The sequence below is a fragment of the Athene cunicularia genome (genome assembly GCF_003259725.1).
Source record: "Athene cunicularia isolate RWA chromosome 1 unlocalized genomic scaffold, athCun1 chr1_part1, whole genome shotgun sequence".
Taxonomy (NCBI): domain Eukaryota; kingdom Metazoa; phylum Chordata; class Aves; order Strigiformes; family Strigidae; genus Athene; species Athene cunicularia.
The window spans coordinates 75,956,773-75,983,283 of record NW_020799091.1 but is presented as its reverse complement, the minus strand read 5'-3'; the positions used below and the strand labels follow the sequence as shown (position 1 = coordinate 75,983,283).

At 38.5% G+C, this 26,511-nt stretch overlaps 1 protein-coding gene across 1 annotated transcript in view; it reads left to right on the top strand.

Annotated features, from left to right (window-relative positions):
• The window catches only part of PUDP (pseudouridine 5'-phosphatase), an 81,312-nt gene that overhangs the window by 46,128 nt on the left and 8,673 nt on the right, over positions 1-26,511 (top strand). Inside the window, exon 6 of the mRNA XM_026846119.1 lies at positions 17,382-17,435. Coding sequence (XP_026701920.1) covers positions 17,382-17,435 — 54 coding nt within the window. The remainder of the gene's footprint in view (positions 1-17,381; positions 17,436-26,511) is intronic.

The window sequence follows — 26,511 nt, the reverse complement described above, 5'->3', positions numbered from 1 at the left end:
CTGTAATTGGATTTTTTTTTTTTAACGTGATAAATACTTAGATTAAGATTTAATATAAACATTATAAAAATCAGCAACCTCTGTTTTCAAAGACGTTTATGCTGTTGAAGCAAGATATTGGAAAGCATAATTTACCCCCACTATGTATAATATTTGTAATGTAGATTGCTCTGATTTACTACATGGTAGTGTGCAGTAATAGGAAAGTGTAATGATTTTCTGCTCTATGAATAAATCTGAAAGCTTAGCTTCACTACTCAAAAGTTTGGAAACTGTTATTTAAACATAGCTCAGTTAATTTTTCACACATTCATGGCTGATTTACCTCTTAAGTGTCTAAACATTGAAGATACTTCTTTGTATAGAGTGTATATATTTTTCCTAAACCATCTCTTTCCTCTTGCATTCTAAATCTCTGAGATCGTAACTCTTGTTTTCTGAATTAAAACCAATCAGTTTGAGCAATCTTTCTCAAATAGTAGAGGTGCTTAGTTTCTTCCTCTTATCTATAACTTTCCAAACTTGATTCTGAAATAGAAATCTGTAGGGAGAATATATGAAAAATAAATTGAGAGTTAGTTAAAATAATGTCTTTGCTTTTCTTTTAAATTAAATTGCCATTCTCCTTAAAATATTTTTTCTCACTTCTTGTCTGTCCCAAATGGAACGTAAGTTCTGAAGTTTTGGAGTTTCGCTATGACAGAAAAATGTGTGACATACTTACTTTTAAGGAACAACTTTAGGTGGATTAGACTGTTATTAATGTTTTCTCAGTAGGATTATTGAGGGAAAAAATGGTTATACAAATACGTGCAAAATGATTGGCTAAGATTCTTCAGCCTTTCATACTTTCAGAGTCTAAATGGTATTTGTGATGCCTGGGACTGCAAAGTGAATTAAGTTTGATGCAATGTGGCGTACCATCAACAGTGTTAACCAAACAGGTTTTGGTTTGTTTGGGTTTTTTTCTGTTGCAAGTTTTCTTGACATTCTGTGTATGTGCATCAACTTCATTTGAAAGTTAGGTGTTCAGAAAAGATACACCAAATGTACATGATTGTGTTCATGCAGATGGTGGTTGTGTGGACATGTTAGGTACTTGATTGAGTAGGCCATGTATGTATGGTTCCAATTGTTGAAGAATCTGAGCAGCAAGACTGTAAATCTCACCTTAGAGTCAAGTAGTTATGAATTTTGATTGTGTTGTCAATACTCAATTGAGAGCAAATATTGGGAAGCAGCCCAAGGTTTTGGAGGGAGTTCAAAACAAGCTTAAACAACAGCTTAATGTTGCTTTCATATGAAATTACACTTTCTGGCTTAACTGTGTGTCTAGGAAACAAAAAATCAGAGTAAATTCCTGTAATGTATGCTGTGCTTCTTGAAAAACAGGATGAGAGGTGTGGCTTTTCATTGGTATGGAGGTGTGGCTGAAAGCTCTTCTGTAATTCTGAAAGTAAAAGATCAAAAAGTATTGAGAATTTACATAAAGCTGGATTGTCACTGGTATCTGATGGAGAGGTAAGGAAATTGAATGTCTGCTGTGTTAATGACAAAGTAAACTATTATTTCATCTCAGAAGCCTAAGAGTGCTATCCAGAGGAACAGCTTTCCCAAAATGCTTATTTTATTTGGCTTTAATTCAGAAAAATCACAAGGTGGTGATCATTAAAAAGGGCAAAAACATTGGAAAAAAACCCAAAACCCAAAACCAAACCAAAAATAAAACCAGTGACACTGTGTTGTAGATATTTTTTATTTATTCAGCAGTAAGTAGCCTTAGCTGTGTTAACAATGAAAAAGTATATGAAGATAATAGTAGCACCTGTATTATACAGAGTAATTTAAACTTTAAAGGTAAGTTAAACAAAATTTCAGAGTGTTCATGGTAGTTTTGTATAGTTATTTAACTTTTCTTTGAAGAATAGCATAAATCTTTAAACCCATGCTTTTCTTTTATATGAAGTTTAACATCATTCAGTGTTCCCTTAGTGCAGATAATTGAGCTTAACTTTTTTTTTGTCACATCTACAAAAGTCAGAAATGTCGAAGTGTGGGAATTTAACACAAGCACAGAACTCCCAGGAAGAAGAAAATCAAAACAGTGCATGCGAAACTATCTGAAACATTCATGACCAATTGCAGTGTAGTGATGGCATCTGCTGTGTTTCTTCCCAAGTGGTGAACTAATAGAGCTACAGGCTCGGATTTCATGCTAAAAATCGGTAATATGCGAGTTGGCAGCAAAATATTGGGAGGTATAGGTAATGGCTCCATAAGCAACTAAATGGACTCAAGAGAAACAGATTACTGGAGTATTTGGTGCTTAGGCCTGTACATCTATGCTATATGTGATTTGAATTTTTTCTGTTGGATTAGATTTAGTCAGATCCCTGGCTGAAAGCTGTATAAGGTTCTTTGGAGCTGTGTGTCCTTTTAAGCATTGGAGATTGCTTAATATGCACCTGGAAAGGACTTCCCCTGTAGCTTCCTGCTAAAGCAACTAAGTGCATACCAAAACTTAGTGTAACAGACCATCAAGTAGCAATTGATGACTGTCAGATTTGCTTCAAAACTTCACTGCTGCTCTAAGTGAAAAATACAGTGTAGCCATAGAAGGCTAAATCCAGAATTTAGCTGTAGTGGCATACCAGCCTGTGACTGTTGCTATTCAGGCATAATTCTACAAGTAGGCAGTTCTAAAATGATAAAAAATTGATAGGATGTCTGCTTTACTGTCATTGAAGGATGTCATGATTGTCCATCTGGGAATTTCTTTACCTTTTGGTTTGCAGTCTTTGGTTGACAATTCTGTGATTCTGTTACTAGGAACTTAATAAGCATGGTGATGGAACCATAGCACAGGAATTTCAAATAAGATACACTCTGCAAATTCAGTCCAGGTCTTACTGTCTTGTGATGCATGAAGTTTCACATGAACTTCCAACTAGTAACAATGAACTGTCATATGAGTAAATAATTAAATCAGTCAGGTAATCAAAATGTGATCTGAAGATTAAATACTAGAAATTTTGTGTTACACTAAAATTCCTTTTTTTTTTTTCTTTTTTTTTTTTTTTTTTATTTCCTACCTTTATATGATCATCATTTGGAAAATAAGTTGTTTCATATTTTTCTAGAGTTACCTAGTATTTTACTATGTTTCAAATTTTTACAATGGGAATTCCTTTTAAGGGAGCCTTTAAAATGTGCTTCAGAAGCAAAATCAGAGTTTCATTGATGATACCACTGTGAAATTTAGTAAATTCGACTATATATGCCAAGGGATGTCAAAAGACAACAAGAAAGGCTTCTCTAAGTAAATAGGAGACAAAAGGAAGACTAGGGAAAATGTAGACCCATTGCTGAATAAGATGGGGGACTTGGTTACATAGGACATGAAAAAGACTGAAGTACTATATGTAACAAGTCAGGAATTTCAGATCCCAGAGACCAGAGAGAAGGGCTGAGCAAGGAAGATGTACCCTTGTTGAAAGAGGATCCGGTCAGGGAGTAGGTCCATGGGCCCCGATGGGATGCACCCTCGAGTGCAGAGGGAGCTGGCAGATGTCATTGCAAGGCCATTCTTGATAATCTTTGATCAATCATGGTGACTGGGAGAAGTGCTTGAAGATTGGAGGAAAGGAAATGTCACTCCTGTCTTGAAGAAGGGCATAAAGGAGGACCCAGGCAACACGGACTACTCGGTCTCACCTCGATCCCTAGAAATGTGATGGAGCAACTAATCCTGAGAACCATTTTCAGGCAAGTAAGGATGAGCAAATCATCAGGAGTAGTCAGCATGGCTTCACCAAGGGGAAGTCATGTTTGATCAACTTCATAAATTTCTATGACCGGCCTGGCAGATGAGGGGAGGGCAGTGGCTGTTGTCTACCTGGACTACAGTAGGACCTTTGGCACCCTCTCCTATAAGATCCTCACAGAGAAGTTGTTGATGTATGGTCCGGATTAGCAGACAGCAAGGTGAACTGAAAACTGGTTGAACAGCTGAGCCCAGAGGGTGGTGACCACCAGCGCAAAGTCTAATTGGATGCCAGTGACTAGCGGTGTGCCCCAGGGGTGAATATTGAGTCCAGGGTCCAGTCCTGTTTAACATCGTCATTAATGACCTGGTTGATGGGCCAGTTTCCTGATGAAGACAATGTTCAGAGGGATCTTATTAATGTGTATGAATACCCGAGGAAAGAGTGTAAAGAAGACAAAGCCAGGCTGTTTCAGTGGTTGCCAGTCACAGAACCAAAGGTGATGGGCACAAACAAACACAGGAGACTCTGAGCATGAGGAAACACTCTTTTGCTATGAGGGTGACTGAGCACTGGCAGATGTTGCCTGGAGAGGTAGTGGAGCTTTCCTCCTTGGAGATATTTAAAAGCTGCCTAGACGTGGTCCTGGACAAGCAGACTATAGATGCCCTTGCTTGAGCAGGGGGGTTGGACCAGATGATCTCAAGAGGTCACTTCCAACCTCAGTCATCCTGTGATTCAGTAATACATTTCACAGACTTGATCTGGGAAAAAAATGAGGAAACAAAGTTTTTCTCAATATTTTTCTGTTCCATTTTGATTTAAAGGGTCAAATTACTTAAAACCATTCTTTTGGAATTTATAAATATTAGAATATTAATTTCAGGTTTAAGAGTTCATAATAACCTGTTGTTTATGTGCTTCTGTGTGTATTTATATAGGAGAGATATATCAACTATAATTTTCAATGTTATCTTGAAGCAGTTTTGTTTCATAGTAACAAAAATGTTATAATAATTTCAAATATGGTTCTAACTCAGAGGGTTTCAGACATTTCCATGCAAATATGTATACATACTTCTGATATGTCTTTAAAAACACATTAATTAAATACTTACCTACTTGAGGATGTGATGGGTCAGGGCCTTTCTTTCCAGTGTTTTTGTTGTCTTGCCTATAGCATTTCCCTAAAATGAAGGACCTTACTAATAGTATCATTTAAAAACAAAGAAATACCCTTTATATACATTGTTTAAAAAGAAGAAAAGATTTTAGTAATACAAATGGTCATCACTCTCTTATGAAGAATCAATCTGTTCTGTTGAAAACATTCCAAGTGATGTAAATCATTACCTTAATTTAAAACACTATTTCTTTGCAGTTTCTTCCATTTCTAATTCATTAATTGATCCCATAGTTACGAATAATTTCTGTACCAAATCTAGTGAGAGCTCATTAAAATTTTTCAGACTGATTAAATGGCATTAGGATTTATGAGTCTCAGTGGACTTTTTATGTCATAGAAAAGAGGAGTTCAAAGAGAAATTTTCTGAGACTTTTTTTGTTACAAAATATATAGTGAAAGAGTAATAGATATTCAGAACATTATGACCATTTTGTAATTTTAGTCGATATTGTACAAGCAAAACAGAGGGTGAAGAAGGCTGGTTCAGCACTAAGTACTTAACGTGACCATTATTATTGTGAGCTTGTGCAAAAAGGATGCCAAAACGATTTTCTATTTCTTATCCCTCCCATTTTTTTTCTTTTTCTACTTCCCCCCCCCTTTCAACTGTACCACTTCTGGTATATGTAGTGCATGTAGCATATGTATTACACTTACTATGGTTTTCAGATAAGCAGTTAATTTATTAGTGATGTTTCTGTTATTCCTTATGTATACCTGGAGGTTGAATTTATTAGGAGTACTTTAAATAAAGTACACAGATTACAAAGGCATGAACAGCCATTTTAGGTGGTGTACTGAGCTGTAAATTGGAATCCCTGCTGTTGAAATCACGTATTTTAGTCATCATAAATCTGCCCCTTTTCCATTTTATAAATGAATTGACTTGCACTGTCCTGAATGTTTATGATTCACAAATCAGACATTTTATTTTAGAAATAACAAAAGCACTAAATGTAAAATATACATAGACTTTTTTAAACTTAGTTCAAATCTACATCAATGGCTATCTCTTCAACCCTGGGTCTAGCCTATTTTAAGTTTTCCTCAACTGAAACACTCTTCTAAACAGCTGTTCATGGTATAAATAATTCTGATTTACCCAAGTTCTGCTGTCTTACCTCCCTGGACTTACAGTTTTTACAGGTTATTTTAGCATACTGCTAGATACCTACTTTTTCCAGGGGTATATCCTGCAATAATAATGGTCATAGTCCACCTGACTTTTAAAGCATTGGGCTGTGTTCAGTGGAACAAAGAAGTGTTTGTCATAGATTGCTGTTGTTCACATACACTACAGTCTGTACAGAACCTGATACAGCACGTGCCAGCAGCCACTTACTGCATGAAGAGGGATCAGTGTTGCTCCACGACTTCTTCTAGCTGCTGGTGTGTTTTGAGATAGAAAACAGAATTTGGGCTTTCTTTTCAGAAGCCACTTGTCTCTCTTGTCCATACTGATGTAATTACAGTTCATTAATTAATTCAAATTAGGAAGTTGATGGGTTAGAGCCAATAAAAAACTTTCTGTGTCATCTGATTGGTTGGTGCCAACTCCTGTGTAGCCAGGCTGTTAGTACACAGACTGAAAATCTGGGATGTTTAAGTGTATCTGGTGCATGTGTTTTCTTGTTCGGCTTTTTTGGAGATAAGTTCCTCACTGCTTGCACAGTGTCCCTTTGAAGTCCTTATCTGTAAGGTTGTGCTCCCTCGGCGTTCCCATTAGCATTGCATCCTGTGTCCAGCTTCCAGAGTTAGAGAAGACTCTTCCTTGGCAGAAGATTGTTGGGCGTGGGGTGGTGCTCCCTGGGAGATGGTGGGACTGCTGAGGAACTGATTCAGTGCCATGAGAGCTTGAAACTGCTGCTCCTGCCTACATATGGCATGCTTAAGTTTGCAGCAAAAGTAGAGTTTGTTCCCTTGACGCATTTAGATTATATATGGCAGATTTTACTGTTACTGTACGTGGGGTGATTGGTAGGTGAATGAAGTATGTCGCATCATTTGTGTGTACCCAGATGAGTTTAGTTGTTCCATGCAGACATATCCTTAAGTGTTGAGAGTAGATAGCGAGTGAAATCTTAAAAGCTATACCTATGAGCTTCAGAACAGAACATTTCCACTCTTCTGCATTCTGACCAAGATCAGGTGTCAAGTCTGGTAGGAATCTTGCTTTCTGATTTTATAGTTGGTCGAGAAATGAGTTTTTTGCTTTCATGTTTGCATCCAAAATTGCCCAATCACAACAGAGTCTATTGTGTCTGTTTCTCAGGAACTAAACATCCCTTGCAGTTAATCTTTTGTAAAGAATAATTTTGAAAAGTAGTCCCAGCATATTCTTAAAATGTCAAGAAAAATTTGCTCCACAGAGAACATAACAGCAATCTGGGATGTCTGTTTTCTTTTTAAAGCAGATCAGAAGAGAGGGTTCTCCTTATCTTGGCCACTGTGTGGAATGCTTCCTCAAAGACTTCCATGGGCTTTTTGAGCATCTTCAACCTGAGGAGTTCAGTCTTCCAGTTTTCGGGTTTTCTTGAGGATTGTCTTGAGGATTGCTAAGGAAGGTTCTTGACTAGAACTTTTTCCTGAATTCATAAAGCTTTTAGTTTTCTTGCTCTACAGTGTAGATGATGACTTATTTCTAGGTGGCAAGTTGTGGTTTGAGTATTTAGTATGTGTTGATGGCCTAACTCTTGAATTCCTGCTACTGTGGGGCACTGGAAAATAATAAACAGTGTAACTTTTTACATTCCCAACCTGCTGCAGAAGCTATTGGTTTCACACAGACACTTGAGAAATTTAAAGGAATAAATTATTAATAAATTATACCTTTAGATTGCCTGTTAGGCTTATGTGTTTAGATTGCCTGTTAGGCTTATGTATTAAGACCTCCATCTTGAAATACTGCTAGAAACTTACAGATTGTGATACAAAGATCATAGCACTCTAGTGCAGCATACTTTTTATGTGATATACTGCTGGATGGTCTGTTGGCTGAATCCTACGCCTTCCTCAGCTTCTAAATAGTCTAAGCATGTAGCCCTTATATGTGTCTCCCAGGCTAGATGATGAAGACTGTGATTATGAAGCTCAGCTTCCAGCTTCGTAAGTATAATGGACATGGCTGTAGAGAGAAAAATGTGAGATATTTCACCACATCTAACAATCCAGGACTTCCAAAGATCTGCTATACACATGTACCTTTGTCCTAAATCAGTAATAGGCCACTATTTTACAATTACAAGACAATTAAAGGAAAGAGACATTTATAAATTTGTTTGTTTTCAATTATTATTCTCTCAGTTCACATGGTTGATTTTCTTCCTCCCTCTTCTCCTGAGGCATGTGTGCTTGCATGTGCACACACCCCACCCCCATGCTGGCAGTCTTTATTATATATTTGTGGAAGAAAAATGAGATGTTGCATGGCTTGAAAGTAATTTAGCTCTTAAGTGTTCCAGACGTTGCCCTTGTTACTGCAGTGCATGTTTATTTATGGATGTATTTGTCTTATGAAGATGAAAAAAGTCATTGAAATTCCATGCAAAAAATAACCTGGTCAAGGTTTGCTTTCATTTAATGTATCTGATTGGAAGAGGAAAGAAGGATTATAACTGGTTCTTAGTCTTTGGGGTACCTTACTTGGTGGGGTGGGGAGGCAGAAATATATTTTTTTTTTCCTTGCATTTGTCTTGATAATGTATCAAGTAGCTGCTAAGAGACTTGACGAAATGTGATGCAGAATAAGAAATTATGTTCTGCAGCCTTCTTTGCTTGTACGTGAGGTGGTTGTATAAGCACAAAGAGACTGGTACACCTCCAAATTCTAAAAGCATTATATTCAGATTAGCAGGTCACTGGAGATGTGTTGCTAATTGTTTTAGGGAACTCATTATGGGTATTATCACATATTAATTATGCATGTTAAGTAGTAAAAAAGGGGGGAAGAGTCTTCTTTTATGATAAATTGCTCACTGAGTTATCTTTGCTTTCTTTCAAGACCTTGAGCATTTTTTGGAGATGCATACAGAGCAGTCATTGAATAATTAGATTTTAATTAACAAGATTTTTCACAAAAAAAAATGTTTTTAATGTCTTTTGGGTTATAGCAAGCATGAATAAATCCTCTTTAAGAAAGATCTAGTGCACTGATCCTCTCTGTATCTCGTTACCTTTGTAATCACCCCACAGCTTGTTGTAACAGTGCTTTTCAACAGTTTCAGGACAAAGAATGAAGATTGAAACACGGAGTTGCATTGTTAGCAGTATTTTTTGGTTGCTTTTTTTGTAATTTATTGTCATGGGGAGACCTCTAGAAACCTTTGAAAGACTAAGGTCAGCTATGTGTTGTTTTAATGCACTAAGGCTGGGGGAGGGAGAGTTCATTTGTTTGCTTCTTTTTCTTTAAGTTACTTTCTGTTTGTGGAGATGCACTTGTAGGTAATTTTCAGAGAGCAGGTATTCGTGGTAAGGTTCTGCTTATTCTGTTGTGTGGTAAAGAATTTGTAAGTCTTGTTTTTTTGGCACGGTTGCAGAAACCTACATACAGGACCATCAATTAACACTGACAAATTATTTATAGTCTAAACAGGGCAAAGCATTTTGCTCAGGCTGATTGCTGTATCACAGAATAAGTGCACTTACAAGATGATTACAGAGTGTACTCCATAAAGCGGTGTTTGAGAATTTTTTTTTTATTGTTATTGTGATAGACTGGTGGTATAAAGATAAAAGACCTTGTAGCACACACAAGAACTGAAGAAGTGACAGCTTTATCTGCTAAAAAAGGATGCTTAACATTTCCATTCCAGCATCTCTTTATCTTAGAATAATAGCATGGTTCAAAGCCAAGAAGCAAATGGTTCAAGTTAAGCTTCAGTAAAACTGAAGTGATTCTGATTTAAAGTAGAAAACAATTCCAGGTAGAGGTAAAAATGCTCTCCTCCTATTCCATCAAAGAAAGTTTTTCATTTATGTCTAAATAATACTGAATATAGGAATTGCTGTTCATGCTCAGATTCAGTGCCCATCTTATTCAGTACCATCTCTGATGACAGCTAATACCAGAGGCTTAATAATCACCTTTTAGCTAGAGGGGGTTAATTTATCCACTTAAATGCTGTTGCTCCTATATCAAGTAATTGAAGGCTCTTTTTTTTTTTTTTTTTTTTCTTTAGTAACCCTTTCACAGTATTTGGTTTTTTCTTGATGCTGATGACTACCTGGGACAATGAATTCGGCAAATCTTTTGCATATGTTCTTAATTTCTTACCTTTTAACTTCTTTGATTGTCAACTTTTTTTTCATGTTATGAATGAGAAAGATAAGCAATGGATCTGCCACTCAGTATTTCAGGTACTGCTCTTCACATCCCTTTTTCTTTCTTGGTCCATAAGTAAAACACTTTACAGTCTGTTCAGATTCTCACCACCTGAAATGGTTGTTTGGGATTTTTTGGGTGGGGTTGGTTGGTGAGTGGGGTTTTTTTGTTTGTTTGTTTGTTTGTTTGTTTTCCTCATAAGCATTCTGATTGCATTTTGTCAGACCCTTCCTATCAAAAATGTTTTAACATAGAATAATGTCTCTGGCATACAGTACATAAGAGTATTACAAATGACACAGCATTATATATGTCTATGAATATATACAATATCACTAAGCTCTTGAGTCTTCACTGAGCTGTCTACAGAGATGTCCAGTACTTAAACTGAATGTTACAAGATGCATGTATTTTTTTTTTGTCCAGCTAATGTGTATTTCTTACATTTCTTGACCATTTTATTTCATTTGACACTTGACTGCCAAGAAGACTACCTAGTCACGCTGAGTTTCTTACAGATATTTCTTACCCCAGCTGTGTCATCAGCAGATTTTACAAAGTAGAGAAGTAAGGCTACTAGTCAATAATTCCCTGAGTAATAGCAGAATTATTTTAAAATGCATCTACAACAACTTTCTAAAATAGTAGCATGGTAATGAGAAATGTTTTTTAATGTAACTCCTTCACTTCATAATTTAGTTGCTTTGAATCTCAGGGTCTTGCTGACTAGCAAAGACTAGCTGATGAGATTTCATCCGTTACTTAAAATATCTTCTGTTACAGAATGTTTTCCTCCATTAGGAAATTGTCCTCTTTCTCCTGAACAGATACCTGGTCACAGTGATCCATTCAGTTGCTGTCTCCAGAACACATTATTGAATCCTGCAGCTTCAGACCACAGTGTGGAAACATTAGAGGTTGCAGCCTATTGTCCTGAGCTTCGAAGCTATTACAGACTCAAAATATTACTGATTCAAAAAAAGTGCCATGGGCAAAAAGCATAATAGTACGTAACTTATCTTAATGCTTTCCACTTTCAATAATGCAGTTACCTCAAGAGAATGCCAACAGAACTTTTTATTCTGTGAAGAATGATCATGTATCTTAGGTAGAATGCTGCTGCAGTTTTAAGATTAGCTCTGATAAATCCTTTGAAGACTGCTTTCAGTTGTGAAAAACTGTTTAGTTTTTAAGTTTTCAGGCTTTTAACTGAGAAGTTTTTCTTTTTCTTAAACTTCAGTGAAAAGTGTCTGCAATTATTTTAATGTTTTCCTCTGAAGATAATAATATTTTCTAATTATAGTAAAAACTTTTACAATGGTCATATGATAACTTCCATGAAGAGCTATATTGTGTAGAGCAGGTGTTTGAAGTTGAGGAATCTGGGAATACTGCAGTCCTGTTTTCTAGGAGTCAGGAATAATGCTGTGACTCTACCGTACTATGACCATTACTAGACCTGGGAATGCTCCTGAGTTTCCTGGTGTTTGTGTGACATGGCTACTCACTGTGTACATCATATTTATATTTAAGTACACATTAAACCCTGAGGAGAGAAAGCATCAGACCACATACAGCAGATGACAGGCATGGAGCCTGCTCTGGACAACTGTTAGAGCACTATGACATATATATAAACATCTAAGACAGTAAGTACAGACATAGCTTGTAGAAACTAATCACTCTTCACACACACATACTGATTGCAATTTGTTTAATTAATGTTGTGGCCTTTTTAGTGAACAAGTTTCCAAGTTCCTATTTTAGATGACAAGCAAGTATTGTCCATCAATTTTCCTCAGATTTAAACAGCTAACAGAGGTCATTTCTGATAGAATTAAGAAGTGAATCAGCCATCTCTACTTTAGCTTTCAGCTGTATTCTCAGCTGCCCTGGTCCAGCAAGGAGCAAAAGTGGTTTAAGCAAGACAAATTTCAGTTAATAGCTCAGCAATAAGAAGAGGAAGAAGAGAACGTACCAAAGATTCCTGAAAGACTGTATTTTTAAAGATACTGTTGAAGAAAGATGAAGAGTGTAGGCATGGAGATTGTACAAGGCACAGAGGTCAGCATGATATAAGACATACAGTGGAAAGTGAGAGAAAGAGATAAAGAATGCAATTAAGTGAAAGGATAGAAGATGTCTAGGGAGTAGAAGGAAATAAAAGCAAGACATACAGTAATTGTGAGTAAGATAATATAGGGCCTTGAAGGTGAAAATGAAAACTTGAATTTGTGACTGCATTAAGTAATCTATATAGCTTCATTGTAAATTATGAAGAGTTAATAGTATGAAGTAGCCCATTTGTCCTTAACACTTTCCCAACTGTTTTTTAGGGAGTGTAGATGAAGAGTGAGGAGACAGTAGATAAGTTAATGATGTATATACTGAAATAGTAAAAGCATTTACTTTTTTGAGGCTAAGCATTCTGTCTCAAGGGGTTTGGTAGATGGTGTGACAGGGCTAACATTACAGCAAAAATTCTTCAAACATTTAGAGCGCTACATGTCTGAATTTAAAATCTCATGAAGATAGTGGAAAGAAGAGTCAGCTGCAAATGTGTTCTTTGGCATGTCTCTCAAAGTAAAGAGGTTTTCTTTAGAAACACTGATGTCAGAGTTTCATATTCTATTCTGTCTTGTATTAATTCTAAGGCTAGTAGAATTCTAAGTAATTCTAGTAATTCTAAGGCATTTGGACAATTTATTTCTCCTGTCACTTGATTTTATTTTTTTTTAATCATCTTAGCAATCAGTTGAAGAGCAAGTATGCTTGAAAGAAGATGGTTGACTTTGAGTAGGCTGATGGAAGACTGTTTTACTGATACCTTACTATTTGCAGCTCTTCTTTACAGCTGTGGTGGTAGCACATGACAGCTTTACATTTCTTTAAGGTGGTTAATATTCAGTGGAATATCTTTCTTGTTTCTCTTATGTTTTGGAGAACTGATTCTGCTTTAAGATTAAAATGTTAATGAAGGATGAATAAAATGTTCCTTAAGTCAATTATTCAGAAAAAGCCTTCAGTATAGGTTCTCTCAGAAATTTTGAAATGTATCCATTCTTTGCAGGAACAATTCATTCTCACCAGCTTTCACACCACTTTTATATATCTGTGAATTGAGTCCTTAGCTTCTCTGACTGGGTTGAGTATGTGATCTGGCTTTGTGTAAAGTGATTACTAGTAAGAGCTTCAGGCTCAATGTCAGTCCAAGGATGAAGAAATCCATCACAGAATGCTGTATTTTAATAAAAGGATTTCAGTTACTTGGCAGTATGAAGACATAATAATGCTTGTGACATGCTGTGCTGCATTGCTTTAGGATCAGACTGAACGTTAGAATAATAGCAGCATCGAGAAGAAAGGAAAAATAGGATGTCTGATTTGAGCATCTTTTTCTTCTATTGATCTCTATATTTAGCTTAGTGTATGATATGCCAGGCCCTAGTTATAAAGACCTGTGAAAGAAACTACTTGGATTCCTGGTCTTGCATGTTAGGAATCAAGAAGCATGTGATGCATAAACTTGCATAGAATTGGACCTAAGGAAGATCCACCACAGCATGCTACTCTTAGGCTGCATGATAAAAGCTTGTCTGCACACCCATGAAAGAGCTCAGAGAGGCGATGGCAGGTGAGGGATCCCAAGTCACACCCTGCCTGGCTGCTCCCAGGCTCACCACAGGAGCCATCAGCCCATCAGAGGCCCATCTCTACAAGGCCAGGGGAGCACAGAGTCTGCAAGGCAGATGGGAGCCCAGGTTAAGGACTTGGAGAGAGGGACAGCCTGTCCAGACCCTCCCAGGGCTGTCCCACAAGAGTCATCGGGGTCAATCAGCCAGCCATGAGATCCATTGAGATGAGTCAATGCTGGATCCCGTTTTGGACTGAGGGGAGATGCTGCCTGGGGAATGGCACACAGTATAGGATGCAGGACAAGAGCATTTTGGGATTGCTCAGAATTTAGTACAGGGAAATAGAGGGATATGGGGATTAAAAGGGCTGGATGTGTGTAAATAGCTCCTGACCAGTGCAGACTGTCCTATCTTACCAAATTCCACTTCTGACTCTTTTCCTGGCTGAAGGCCATCTGTTCTGTGTGGCTGTGGCTGTGTGACTGGTGTCTGTGGCCAGTAACAGTAGTCAGACCCTAGGCAGAGGCCCATGTGTCCACGGTGGCAGTGGCTGGAGCGAGTGATGGTCTGGGTGCCGACAACTGGGCGAAACCAAGTGCCAGCCCCCAGCATGGCACCACAGGTCGCAGGAGCTGGGCCCATGAATCTGCAGTTCTGGCTGGATTGAGTGCAGTCAAGTGTGTGAGCACTAGTGAAGAGCCAGATGAACGATCATGTGGGTTCATCTGAGTGCTGAGTGTAGCTGCATTCAACTGTGTGACTAACCATATATATATATATATATATACACACACCCCCTTATGTATGTATTTGTGTGCATGTGCCTGCTGGGGGATATATGCTCAGCCTCACTACTGTTTGGACCAGGGAGCATGTAGCTGTGGCTGCCTCCCCTCTGTCAGGCTACCAGATTAGGTCCTACACCCAAACAGCAGTAATCCATTCCCTAGGATCACGTTTCTCTCCATAAAGGGAGGCTAGATAAGCAGTTCAGGTGTAGATGTTCCAGGTAGTAGCTTAGTTCTTCTGTTTCAGTCTCCTGATAAAACCCCTCCTTTATAAACATCTCTCAGAGCTGGTTGAACTCTTCCATCCTGGTTTCCTAGTTTCTGCTGTAAGATCTACAGTGTCATGTCTTCTCCCACATTTTCTGTTACAGTTCTGCTGGGACAAGTCTTGCCCCATTTGTTCCCATCTGGGGACATCACCTTTCCCCAGGCCCTGACTGAGGAAGTGGGATGTCCTCATAGTCTAGACATAGACTGATAGATCAAAAAATGTCTATAAAGTTAATATTGATTATATAACAGAATCATCTTAGTTTATGGTAGGAAAAATCTTTCAGTTGTTCAGATCTGTTGATTTTGCTTTGTGTAGCAGAGATGCCAGGAAGTGGAGTGTACGAGAAAGAAAGTATTTCCCTTGGTCTGGCAGACAGGGATTCTTTTAGGTAATACTTGCTCTAACATGCAGTAGGTACAAAAGGTCAATATGTAGTCTACTGTTAGTATTCTAGAAATTATTCTTAATGCTTTGAGAAATTGAAAACTGATGCAGAGGAATGCTTAATGATAATGCATTTTTTTTAACTCTTCTGCAGAGTCATTCTGATTGGAATGAACCTTGGAAAGTAAGTAATCCAGCCTTCTGAGAACAGGTCAATACTGAACAAAGACCAAGTTGCTCCAGAATCATCCAGTCAGGTCTTTAAAACCTCAGAGGGTGGAGACCACACAGCTTCTCTGGGAAGCATTTTCCAGTGCTTAATTCTTGGCTATGGGTTGGCTTGGGTTTTTTTCCTCCCCCCCCTTCTCTCCTTAGATCTAGTCAGACAGAACCTTTCCTATTTCAAATTAGGACCATCATCTCATGTTCGCACTACACACTTTGGTAAAGAAGCTGTCCCCATCTCTTCAGTAATGTCCTCAGAGATACTGCACAGCTGCTCTTTGGCCCTCCTGAAGTCTTCTTGGGGCTGAATAAGCTAAACTCTCAGCATTTCCTCATAGTTACTACAACCCCAGCCATCTTGGTGGCCCTCTGCTGGATCATCCTTCTGCTTTCTTCTTTCCTAATTTTGATGACTAATGAACTTTTCAAACATAGTCCTTGCATATTTGAGAATTATGCTACTAGTTACAGAATTTAATAGTCAAGCTTCTACTCAACAGATACTGTTAACTTAAATTATGAGCCAGATAGCCTTCCACAATTACTTAGATTTCTTTGGAGTTGTTGTTTTGTTCTGTGTTTAAAGATTTGAAGAGTGTATAGAAACCTGACACTTCTTTTAGTTTTAGCACATGGCTAGGGAGTTGCATAGCACAAAATACACATAGTAAACATGGAGCTGTGGCCATCTTCTGTTTCCCTTTTCCCTCTCATCCATATTACCCAAATATGGGAGGTATTTTACATCATCATCTGGGCAGAGGCCATCCTCCTTTCAGTATCGTCACCACCTTTAATTTAAAAACTGTTTCTCATTTCTGTGCCCCTATTTGATTTTGTTTGATGTAAGTTACTGGGACCAAAAATTTTTTTCAATAGAGGTAGTCACTTTAAAAGGTTGTTTTAGTTTCTCACTTTATGCTTTTTATATCTTTCTGTAAATAAGTTCATGAGTATTTCTTTCTGTTTCACTTAAAATTTCTTTCTCTACCATGCCTTCCTTCTTGCTTCAAGGAGAAGAAAGGGGACAGATTGTTTAAGGAGAATCTGGATTTTCTGTTTATAGAGCAGTAAATGTTCTGAAATCAACTGCAGTTGTATATGTTGTAAAATTGCTTTTGTTTGACAGGTTAATAAATCTCAGTTGAAAGTCTGAATGACTAGAGATATTAAAAGCTTCTGTTGCCTCACAAAAACAAATAAACCAAACACCTTTTTGCATTTCTTTATAAATAGAGCAAAAGGCTCAGTACTATTCCAGTTGACTGTGGCTCTTGTTTTATTTGCAACTGCCTTTATGAGTCTTTGGCACAGTTTGGAGATTTTTTTGTGGAGAGCATAAACAAAAATCACCTTAATTGGCAAAAAGTTAAAAACGCCATAGTTCTTCAAGAAGTGCACATGTCCGTGATGCAGACAATGCAGTACCAAACCTTCTGTTGACTTCATAAGCTTTTGCTAGTTTCAATAAGCTTATCTATCTTAGAGAACTTAAATCTGTTTTCAAACCTACATCTATGTTGATCTTCTGGATTCATCTGTTTTGTCACTTTCATGCACGGACACCTGAGACAAATTTACCCTATATTCCAACAGCGAGAACAGTCAACTAGGATATCTTTTGATAAAAGGCTTGTGAAGCAGTATTGTAAAAGTATGTAGAGCTTGGATGTTGATGTCATGATTAATATTAAAAATGGAAAATTGTTAGTTGTTTAGAAACAGATTTTTAGTGGAATGCAGAAGGACACTGGAATGAATAAAAACAAAAATATGTCTTAATTTTTCCTGTGTGCCGTCTTCAGATTCAGCAACACTTTCTGGGATGGAAACAATTGGAGAAAACAATAGGAAAACAGGTACAAATATCAGTGGTACGCTGTATTGTGTCTGATACATAAATTCAGTCATGTCGGAGATACTTTAATACGTAACAGCAGCGTCACATGAAGTGCGGGACATGAATTGCAGCTTATTTTGCTGTATCTGTTAGGAAGTTTAGCAAGGACCTCACCCACTGCATTTTCCAATTAGATATCATTCAGGCAAAGTGTAATTGCATACGTTTGAATTAGATTGAACATTTAATGACAATGAAATATCAGATAATGTAGAACTTAAGACTACTACCTTTCCAAAACATGTTTGATGCTGTGCTGGTGGCACTTTTATGTTGAATCGAAGAACAGTATTAGAAGAACATCCTGGGGGTTTTGTCCTGACAGAGTATCATGGAAGTTGCCTTTTTGTTCTCAGCCCTTCCTGAGTTACTATTCTTGAAGCTTTACTGTATTTGATGTTAGCTTTGTAGATGCATGGGTTTATATCTGTATAGAGATATATGCAGATACATATTTTAAACTATATATGCTACATACATACATATGTATATAGCTAATGTGTTGAATCCAGGAGTCCACTCACAGCGAGGCTGCTACAGCTCCATGGCCCCAAATCCAGCCAGCAGCAAGGCTGAGAACATGTTTCTAGGAGTCACACAAGCACACAGAGTGTATACAGGATGCATGTATACACATACACTTGACAGCCCCACAGCACTCACACAAGCACAGAGAGCACCAACGGCCTCATGCTGTTCCCCTCTCTGGCTGATTAGGATGGAGGTCTGTTAGTGCAATATGTTAGTGCATGCATAGTGCAATAAGGATTCCTCCAGCAGCTGGAATTAGGCACTCAGCTGGCTCTGGATCCCAGTCTCCCTAGTGGTTGGCACATGGAGGCATGAGCCCCAAGGCCACGGGCCCACTCTAGCCCTTGGTGAAGATCCTTCTTCCCTTCCACTTCTTCTCACTCACACCCACACAGTGGATGGTTTAGCCCATCCCATGGTCCTGGATCCTCGCGCTGCCCCCATCACCTCCCACAGAGCGTCTCTCGTGCGCATACAGATGGGTCTCTGGGACAGCCCCAAACCCCATGGTCTCTCCAGCAGCTGGCCATAGCTACCCTATGCCTACCCTGTCCCTCCAGGAGCCAGTGCTGCCTGTTCTCTCTCCTGTAGAGACATGCCTGGCTCCCAGGCGGCTTCACCTACTTGCCAGCTAGTCCGGCATGCTCTTCACTAGCACTCTCATGCACTTGCACACCCACCCTTACTACAGATGCTGCATTGCAGCACGTGGGCAGGTCCCATGGCAGGGCTGGCACTGAGACCTCCATGCACACATGCATGCACAGTAGTAAGCCCTTGCCCAGGAAAAACTGTCAGAAAAAGAGTTTAAATAGAGGAGATAGGGCTCACTGTGCTGGCTGGCATAAGCGTGGCCAGGCATGTCGACTGTTGGCCTCTGTTCACAGCCCTCCAGCCCATTCTGTCCCCCATTCCCACGGGATGCCCTAACCCACAGAGCTTCTCCTGCTGGCACGTCCCTGGGGGTCTGGCCCAGCACAAGGGCTCCTGGAGCGCTCCTTTGGCACCAGGAGTGGCTGGACCAGGGTCCTCCACTGCCCTCGCAGTGTGCAAAGATGAGCATTTCTGTCACATAAACCTGTGTGTGTGTGTATATGTGTGTGCCTATTTGTATATATTTCTAGATATGAAAATGTACAGATCCCTCTCTGTAGAAATGTACTTGGCAATTTTAACTGCTAGTGCTTTTTAGATGCTCTTTGGACTTATTAGTAATGTGAAGTTTAATAACCACAGAAGGTTTGGAAGGAAAAATTGTTATTAATTAAAAACTGTCTACCTAAGCTGTTCTCCTTTTCTCCAAGGAGGATAGTTAAGACTGCATCCAGAACAGGGAGAGAAACTTTTTTAGTTGATAAGAAAGTAGGAGAACATGTGGGAGTGCAGAACCTCAGCTGGCAGCCTGCAGCACTGCCGCTGCTAAGCACAAGAACATCTGATGGGGAAAAGCATTTAGAACGTGGTGAGCAACATCTTTGCTCTCCATCTAGATGCAAGATGCTGGTAATCTGAAGAAGCTCAAAATGACAACTGTCATTTGATTTTGTAAGATTATCTTCCTGTTTCTTTTGGTAACAAAGATATTAAAGTTGATATGGTTGAGATAATAACAGTAGTTGTAGATAGAGTAATTGTTTCTTTCCAGTTTTAACCCATTAGATTCTGATATTCCATTGAACTACTTGCTAAATTACTACTTGTCAATAAGGAGATTTTTCTATGGCTTTGAATCTATAGTTTTATCTGCAGATGCAGGGTCAATAGAGAAAATAGCAATTTTAGTGTCTTTTCTCATGTTGTTTTCCTTGCTAGGACTAGAAATTACAAACTTTTAAAGAATACAAAACAGATGTGTTCAGCTACACCTTCAAGACCTGCAAACCCAGAACATATATCTCCAGGACAGTCTTATGTATGGATGAGAAATTTCAGTCCTCACTCCTTAGACATATTTGCTATCTGATTTATAAATTTTCTCTATTCAATAGAAACTTACTGTATCTTACTACTAGTTAAAATCAATGAGCAAAATTTTTAAATAAAGTAGAAAACACTGCAACTTCTACTCAGAAAAAAAATGGGGGAAAAATTACTTGACATATCTCCTGTATACTGAATCATGGTGTCTGAGATTTTCTTTGCTTCTTCACCTGACAGCCTGTCCTCCTTTTTTTTTTTTTTTTTTTTTTTTTTTTTTTTTTTTTTTTATTTTACCTGGTAGCCAGAACATATCTTTCAGAGGATTGTGTGGCAGTGATACTTTGTCACCTTGACATACCTGCTGCAGTCTGGTTTCCCCAGGGAATCCTTATATACTGTCTGGGAGCTGAAGCTTCCAAGTTATCAGCAAAATGCAGCTCGTAGCACTCAGCTGCCTGTCAATTTATCCAGATTCTTGGCAATACCTGTGGCAGCATCTATTTCTGAACTGATCATGTTGCTGTATTAGAGGTGGTTTCTTTCAGGTCATGTGTTGTGATGGTTAGAACAATGTAAAATCACTCCGCAGTATGCCATGGTGGTCTTACTAATATATAAATACACGTAATTTGATTTTAAAAATAAACAAAGAGGAGTGGCCTGTACATAAGCAGAGACAACTTAGGTTTTTTCCCAAAATAAGTATGTGTTATAAGCAAGTTAACTCTCATTCAGGTGCTTGTTTGTAGTTGACTGCAAGCATTTGTAGAGGATGCAATTTGCCTTTGATTTAACTGTGAAGGAATGTGTTTATATCACTATTGGGGTGACTGAGACACTTCCTAATGGAGTATTTTATATTCTCATCATAGGTTTTCTAATGGTCACTTTGCAATATGTTTTGTCTGTATTTTTTGTACATTTGTCATTCAAACCTTTAAATTTAGAAGTTCTATTACAGTGCCATCTGTCTCTGCACTGATGAGCGTGGCTGCACACTTTTGAACAGGAAAGAAAAGCAAATGGTTTTCATACTCTCAGAAAAAAAGATAATTATGACAGGTGGTGGACACCAAGTTGACCATGAGCCAGCAGTGTGCCATTGCAACGAAGGTGGCTGATGAGGAGGAGGAGTGTTGCTAGCAGGTTGAGGGAGGTGATCCTGCCCCTCTATTCAGTACTGGTGAAGACATACCTGGAGTACTGTGTCCAGTTCAGGGCTCCCCAGTGCGAGAGACATATGGAACTACTTGAAGGAAGTCCAGCAAAGGGCCACAGAGATGATTAAGAGGCTGGAGTGTCTCTCATATGAGGAAAGGCTGATCGAGCTGGGACTTTTTAGCCTGGAGAAGAGAAGGCTCAGAGGGGATCTTATTAATGTATATAAATACCTGAAGGGAGTATGCAAAGACAGAGCCAGTCTCTTTACAGTGGGGTCCAGTGACAGGACCAGAGGCAGTGGACACAAACTGAAACTCACGAGATTCCCTTTGAGCATCAGGAAACACCTGTTTTACCATGAGGATGACCGTGCACTGACACAGGTTGGTGGTGGAGTCTCCCTCCTTCATGGTAGTCCAACACTGTCTGGATATGGTCCAGGGCAACTGGCGGTAGGGGTCCCTGCTTGAGCAGGGTAGTGGACCAGGTGACCTCTAGAGGTCCCTTCCAGCCTCAGTCATCCCAGGATCCTGTGATTCTGTGAGTCCATATGAGATCTATGTAGCATTTGCTTATTTTCTGTGTGAGCGTGTATGTATATTACGTGTGGGCATCTGTAATCCATAACATGGCACAATAACATGGCAGCAAGCTTTAGAGTAACAATTCCAACAGTTACAGAGAAAGGGACACATTTGGTTTCAATGGGAAATCAACCCTCATCCTTTTTCCAAAGACTCACAGAAACTGCTGAAGGTCAGTAAATGCAGAATACTTCAAATCAGTGGATTTGTTAGATAAGTGGTGATTCTTACTTTTAATATAAAATCATTATTGTGTTGGATGAGCAAGTAGTTTTCACTTAAGCATATGGCCTGTTGCAGTGGTTTGAGGACTTTGCCCATGAGAGGTCGTTTTACAGGCAGATAAGTGGTAGTTTTCCTTTTAAATTAGTCTGCCATCTGTCAGCTTTATACCCTGTTGACATCTGGATATTATTTCTGATTGAAATATATAGATGAGAGGGTTTTAAGTAAAAACTATATTAATAAAAAGCTGACGAGAACCCAGATAATGATAAACTTGTTTCTTTGAGAAACTAAGTACCCCAAAAAAGTTACTCGTGGCAGAAATTGTGTGACAAGCATAGTTAGTAGTTGCTGATACCATGGCTGGTATTCCCAAACTGATGTTAGTGTTAAGCCAGCGTCATGGCTGTATTAGTTACTAATCTGATATATATTAAAGTGGATAGGAATTAGTTCTGCAAAGAGATTATCTGTATAGAGATCATATATACATCATGTATTTATACACATGCATGCATACACAGAGTTAACTAAACATGTTTTTCTATTTTTGTTCATTGTTTACTCTGAAACATTCACTTACATCTTACACCCCTTATTTCTTTCACTGAAAGTGACCTGTTACTCTGCTTGAGGGCACACGAGTCAAAATAAGAACAGACAGCCTTTGGTTGAGGTGACTAGTAGCATTCTGTTATCTGGTAGCGCTGGTCTGCTACAAAACTAAGCACAGAATATCTGTGGATCATCAATGTATTTTAAGAAAAAATGTTTCCCTTCAGTATTTTAAATAGCCTGATGATATTATTAGGGAAATTTTGACAGAAGTGTTTTGAAATATATTGCAACAGGAGATTAAGACTTACATAATTTTCTACATGTGAATTAATTTTAAGAGTGTATTAATTTTCATATTTATAGAAATATTTGAACTTCGAGTTACAGTGGAAAGAAATTTTTTAGAGGAGTAGTCTGTTTTAATGATTGATACACATAAAACTGCTTGATATTCACTGGCTTTCCATCATACAGTTTTCATAGTTTGAAATACCTGGGTAATTATTGCTTCCGTAAAATAAACAAAGCCAGCTGATAAAAATAAGCTAGAGATTAATGTGAAATAAATTATTTCTTTACAGAATTCTTAAAAAAATAATGCTGACATTTCCTTTTTAACTTTTATTCTTAGTAGATTGTTTTACCAATACTAATTGTATTGATCTAGATCTTACTGTGAATTTAAAGTTAATCCCTCATTCAGGGTTAGGAGAGTGCTTTCCATTGAATTAATTATTTCTCATATTAAGCAGTTCAAAAGGGGTATATCATACATTGTATATGTAGAAATATGGTGTTTACTATTAATTCTGTTACTTTCAGTGGTACATTGAATGTTCTTTAGAAATACAGAATCACAGAATTGTCTAGATTGGAAAAGACCCTGAAAATCCTCCAGTCCAACCATCAACCCAACATTTACAGTTCCCAACTAACTTACACCATATCCCTCAGTGCTAAGTCAACCCGACTTTTTAACACCTCCAGGGATGGGGACTCCACCACCTCCCTGGGCAGCCCATCCCTGTCCCTGCTGGCCACGCTATTGCTGACACAAGCCAGGGTGCCATTGGCCTTCTTGGCCCCCTGGGCACACTGCTGGCTCCTGTTCATCGGGCTGTCAATCAACACCCCCAGGTCCCTCTCTGACTGGCAGCTCTCCAGCCACTCCTCCCCAAGCCTGTAGCGCTGCTGGGGGTTGTTGTGGCCCAAGGGCAGCCCCCGGCATTTGGCCTTATGGAAACTCCTCCAGTTGGGCTCAGCCCATGGCTCCAGCCTGTCCAGGTCTCTCTGCAGAGCCTCCCTACCCTCGAGCAGATCAACACTCCTACCCAACTGGGTGTCATCTGCAAACTGACTGAGGGTTCACTCGATCCCCTCAGCTAGATCATCAATAAAGATGTTAAACAGGAGTGGCCCCAACACCGAGCCCTGGGGGACACCACTCATGACCAACTGCCAACTGGATTAAACTCCATTCACCACAACTCTTTGGGTCCGGCCATCCAGACAGTTTTTTACCCAGCGAAGCGTGTGCCCATCCAAGCCTCAAGCAGCCAGTTTCACCAGGAGAATGCTGTGGGAAATGGTGTCAAAGGCCTTACTAAAATCAAGGTAAACAACATCCACAGCCTTTCCCTCATCCAATAAGCAGGTCGCCCTGTCGTAGAAGGAGATCAGGTTTGTCAGGCAGGACCTGCCTTTCCTAAACCCCTGCTGACTGGGCCTGAGCATCTGGTTCTCCCACATGTTGTGTGATGGTACTTAGGATGAGCTGCTCCATCAGCTTCCCGGGCACCAAAATCAAGCTGACAGGTCTGTAATTTCCTGGATCATCCTTCCAACCCTTTTTGTATATGGGCATCACACTGGCCCATTTCCAATCTGTTGGGACCTTCCAAGTCAGCCAGGACTGCTGATAAATGATGGAAAGCAGCTTGATGAGCACCCCAGCCAGCTCCATCAGCACCCTCGGGTATATTCCGTCCCATCCCATAGACTGTGTATGTCTGTGTAATGCAGCAGGTCACTGACTGTCTCCTCCTGGAATAATATATAAATACTGTATTTAGCATACAAGAAATACTTTCTCAGATAGAGAAAATATAAGAAATTTTGAGTTCTGATCTCTCTTTGCTTGCACAGTCAAAACAACTTTGCCAACTAAGAGGCTGAGAAATCATCTTCTGAAAGCATGAGGGCAGTTGCTTAAATAGATTATCAATGTAATGAGGCATTTCATTTCAGATACGTTATTTTTAGATTGCTATAGCAAAATAAATTTTGGAATTGGGACATTCATAATCATAATGCCATGCCCACACTTGGGCTTGTGTTGAAAGAGCAGGTTCTGCAAAACTTTGCACAGCCATTTAGTGGGTTTACACATACGATCTGCTTTAGGCAAATGCAAGGCATGACAGGAGTAAGACTGTAGTTTGAAGGGATGAACCCGTCTATGATTTAAAGACTGCCCAAAAAGGAGGATTTATATTCCTCTTCAGTATTCCTGTTCGCTCCTAGCTGTTACCTGGTTGTTCTCCAGTTTAGGAGGAGAAGATAGGAGAGTAGTTTTCTATCAGTGTACAGACTTGTTTCACAGAAGTGCACACAGACACTACTAGGAGACAGATGGAAGTATACGCTGGTTAACAGGAGATTAAAGAAAGAGAAGGAAGAAACAACCTTTCATTAGCAGCAAACCATTTGTTTGGCACACCTACCTCGCAGGAACAGGTTAGGAGCCTGATTAGGAGAAAATTGTCTAATATGGTAACTTTTGCTTTATTTCTTACACATGTACATGACATTTAATCTAATGGCATATGAGGATATACATTAAATTGAAGCATATATTATTCTTACATAGATGTAACAGACTAATTTTATAACAGTTACTGTTAATACTATTGCTATTTTACATGTTCATATTTTAGTGAAAATAGTACTTTGAATATCAGTGAGTTCAAAAGAAAGCATTGAAGTAATTCTGTTTCAGCAAACCTCCCCCAAAATGACTCAGAGTCAAACCTTGTGCTATTGTATTTCAAAATCTGAAACTTTACAGGTTTGTATCTCTTTATGATGCTAATTTATTTCCTTTTTCAAAAAAGTGTGTTTATTGAAGATCCTAATTGTTCTTCCTAGTGCTGATTATCTTAAGCTTATTCCTCTTCTTTGCCTTTTCAATGTCTTTAACCTTCTTACGAGGTGTAACTTTCTCCAAGATACTACATTTTTAAAAGATTTTAGTTGGGTTTAGTTTTTGTTTGTACTGGAGTAAAACCAGCTTTTAATTTTCGGCTTTCATTCTCTTGCTTTTTATGAAGATGTCATAAGAAATGGTTTATTTTTTCTTCTAAAAGTTACAAAAGCCAATTTCCAACAGAAGGTCTTTAAAATTCAGTTCACGTGTTTACCCAAATTGAACAGATTAGGAGTTAATATTTTTCCAACATATTTTTGTACTTTGTTGCCCACCTTCCTCTTAGAAAATCTGTTTGAGAACCAAGAGTTGTCATTTTTAATATAGGTATTTGCTGTCTGTAATTGAAATATGCAGAAAGTTGTATTTAGAATTTTGTTAGTATTTTGTTAGTTTTAAAGTTGCTAGTTCGTGGCTTTGTGCTTCAAGTTTTATGCTACTAATCTTAAATATTCTCTAAAAGATAACTTTCAGCTGTTTAAGGTTGAAAGAAAACTACTTTTCTTCCTGATCATGAAGAATTAAAGTGTAACACAGCTACATCTTACCAAGTCACTCCAGACCAGTGACACTGTGTCATGTATGGTTCAATAAGAAGCTTGTACTGAATAGAAATAAAGACCTTTTCCATTACTTTTTTTCACTTCCAATGAAAATCTGTTTAAAGGTGAATGCCTCTTCTCACACTTTCTTTCTTTCTTTCTTTTCTTTCTTTCTTTCTTTCTTTCTTTCTTTCTTTCTTTCTTTCTTTCTTTCTTTCTTTCTTTCTCTTTCTTTCTTTCTTTCTTTCTTTCTTTCTTTCTTTCTTTCTTTCTTTCTTTCTTTCTTTCTTTCTTTCTTTCTTTCTTTCT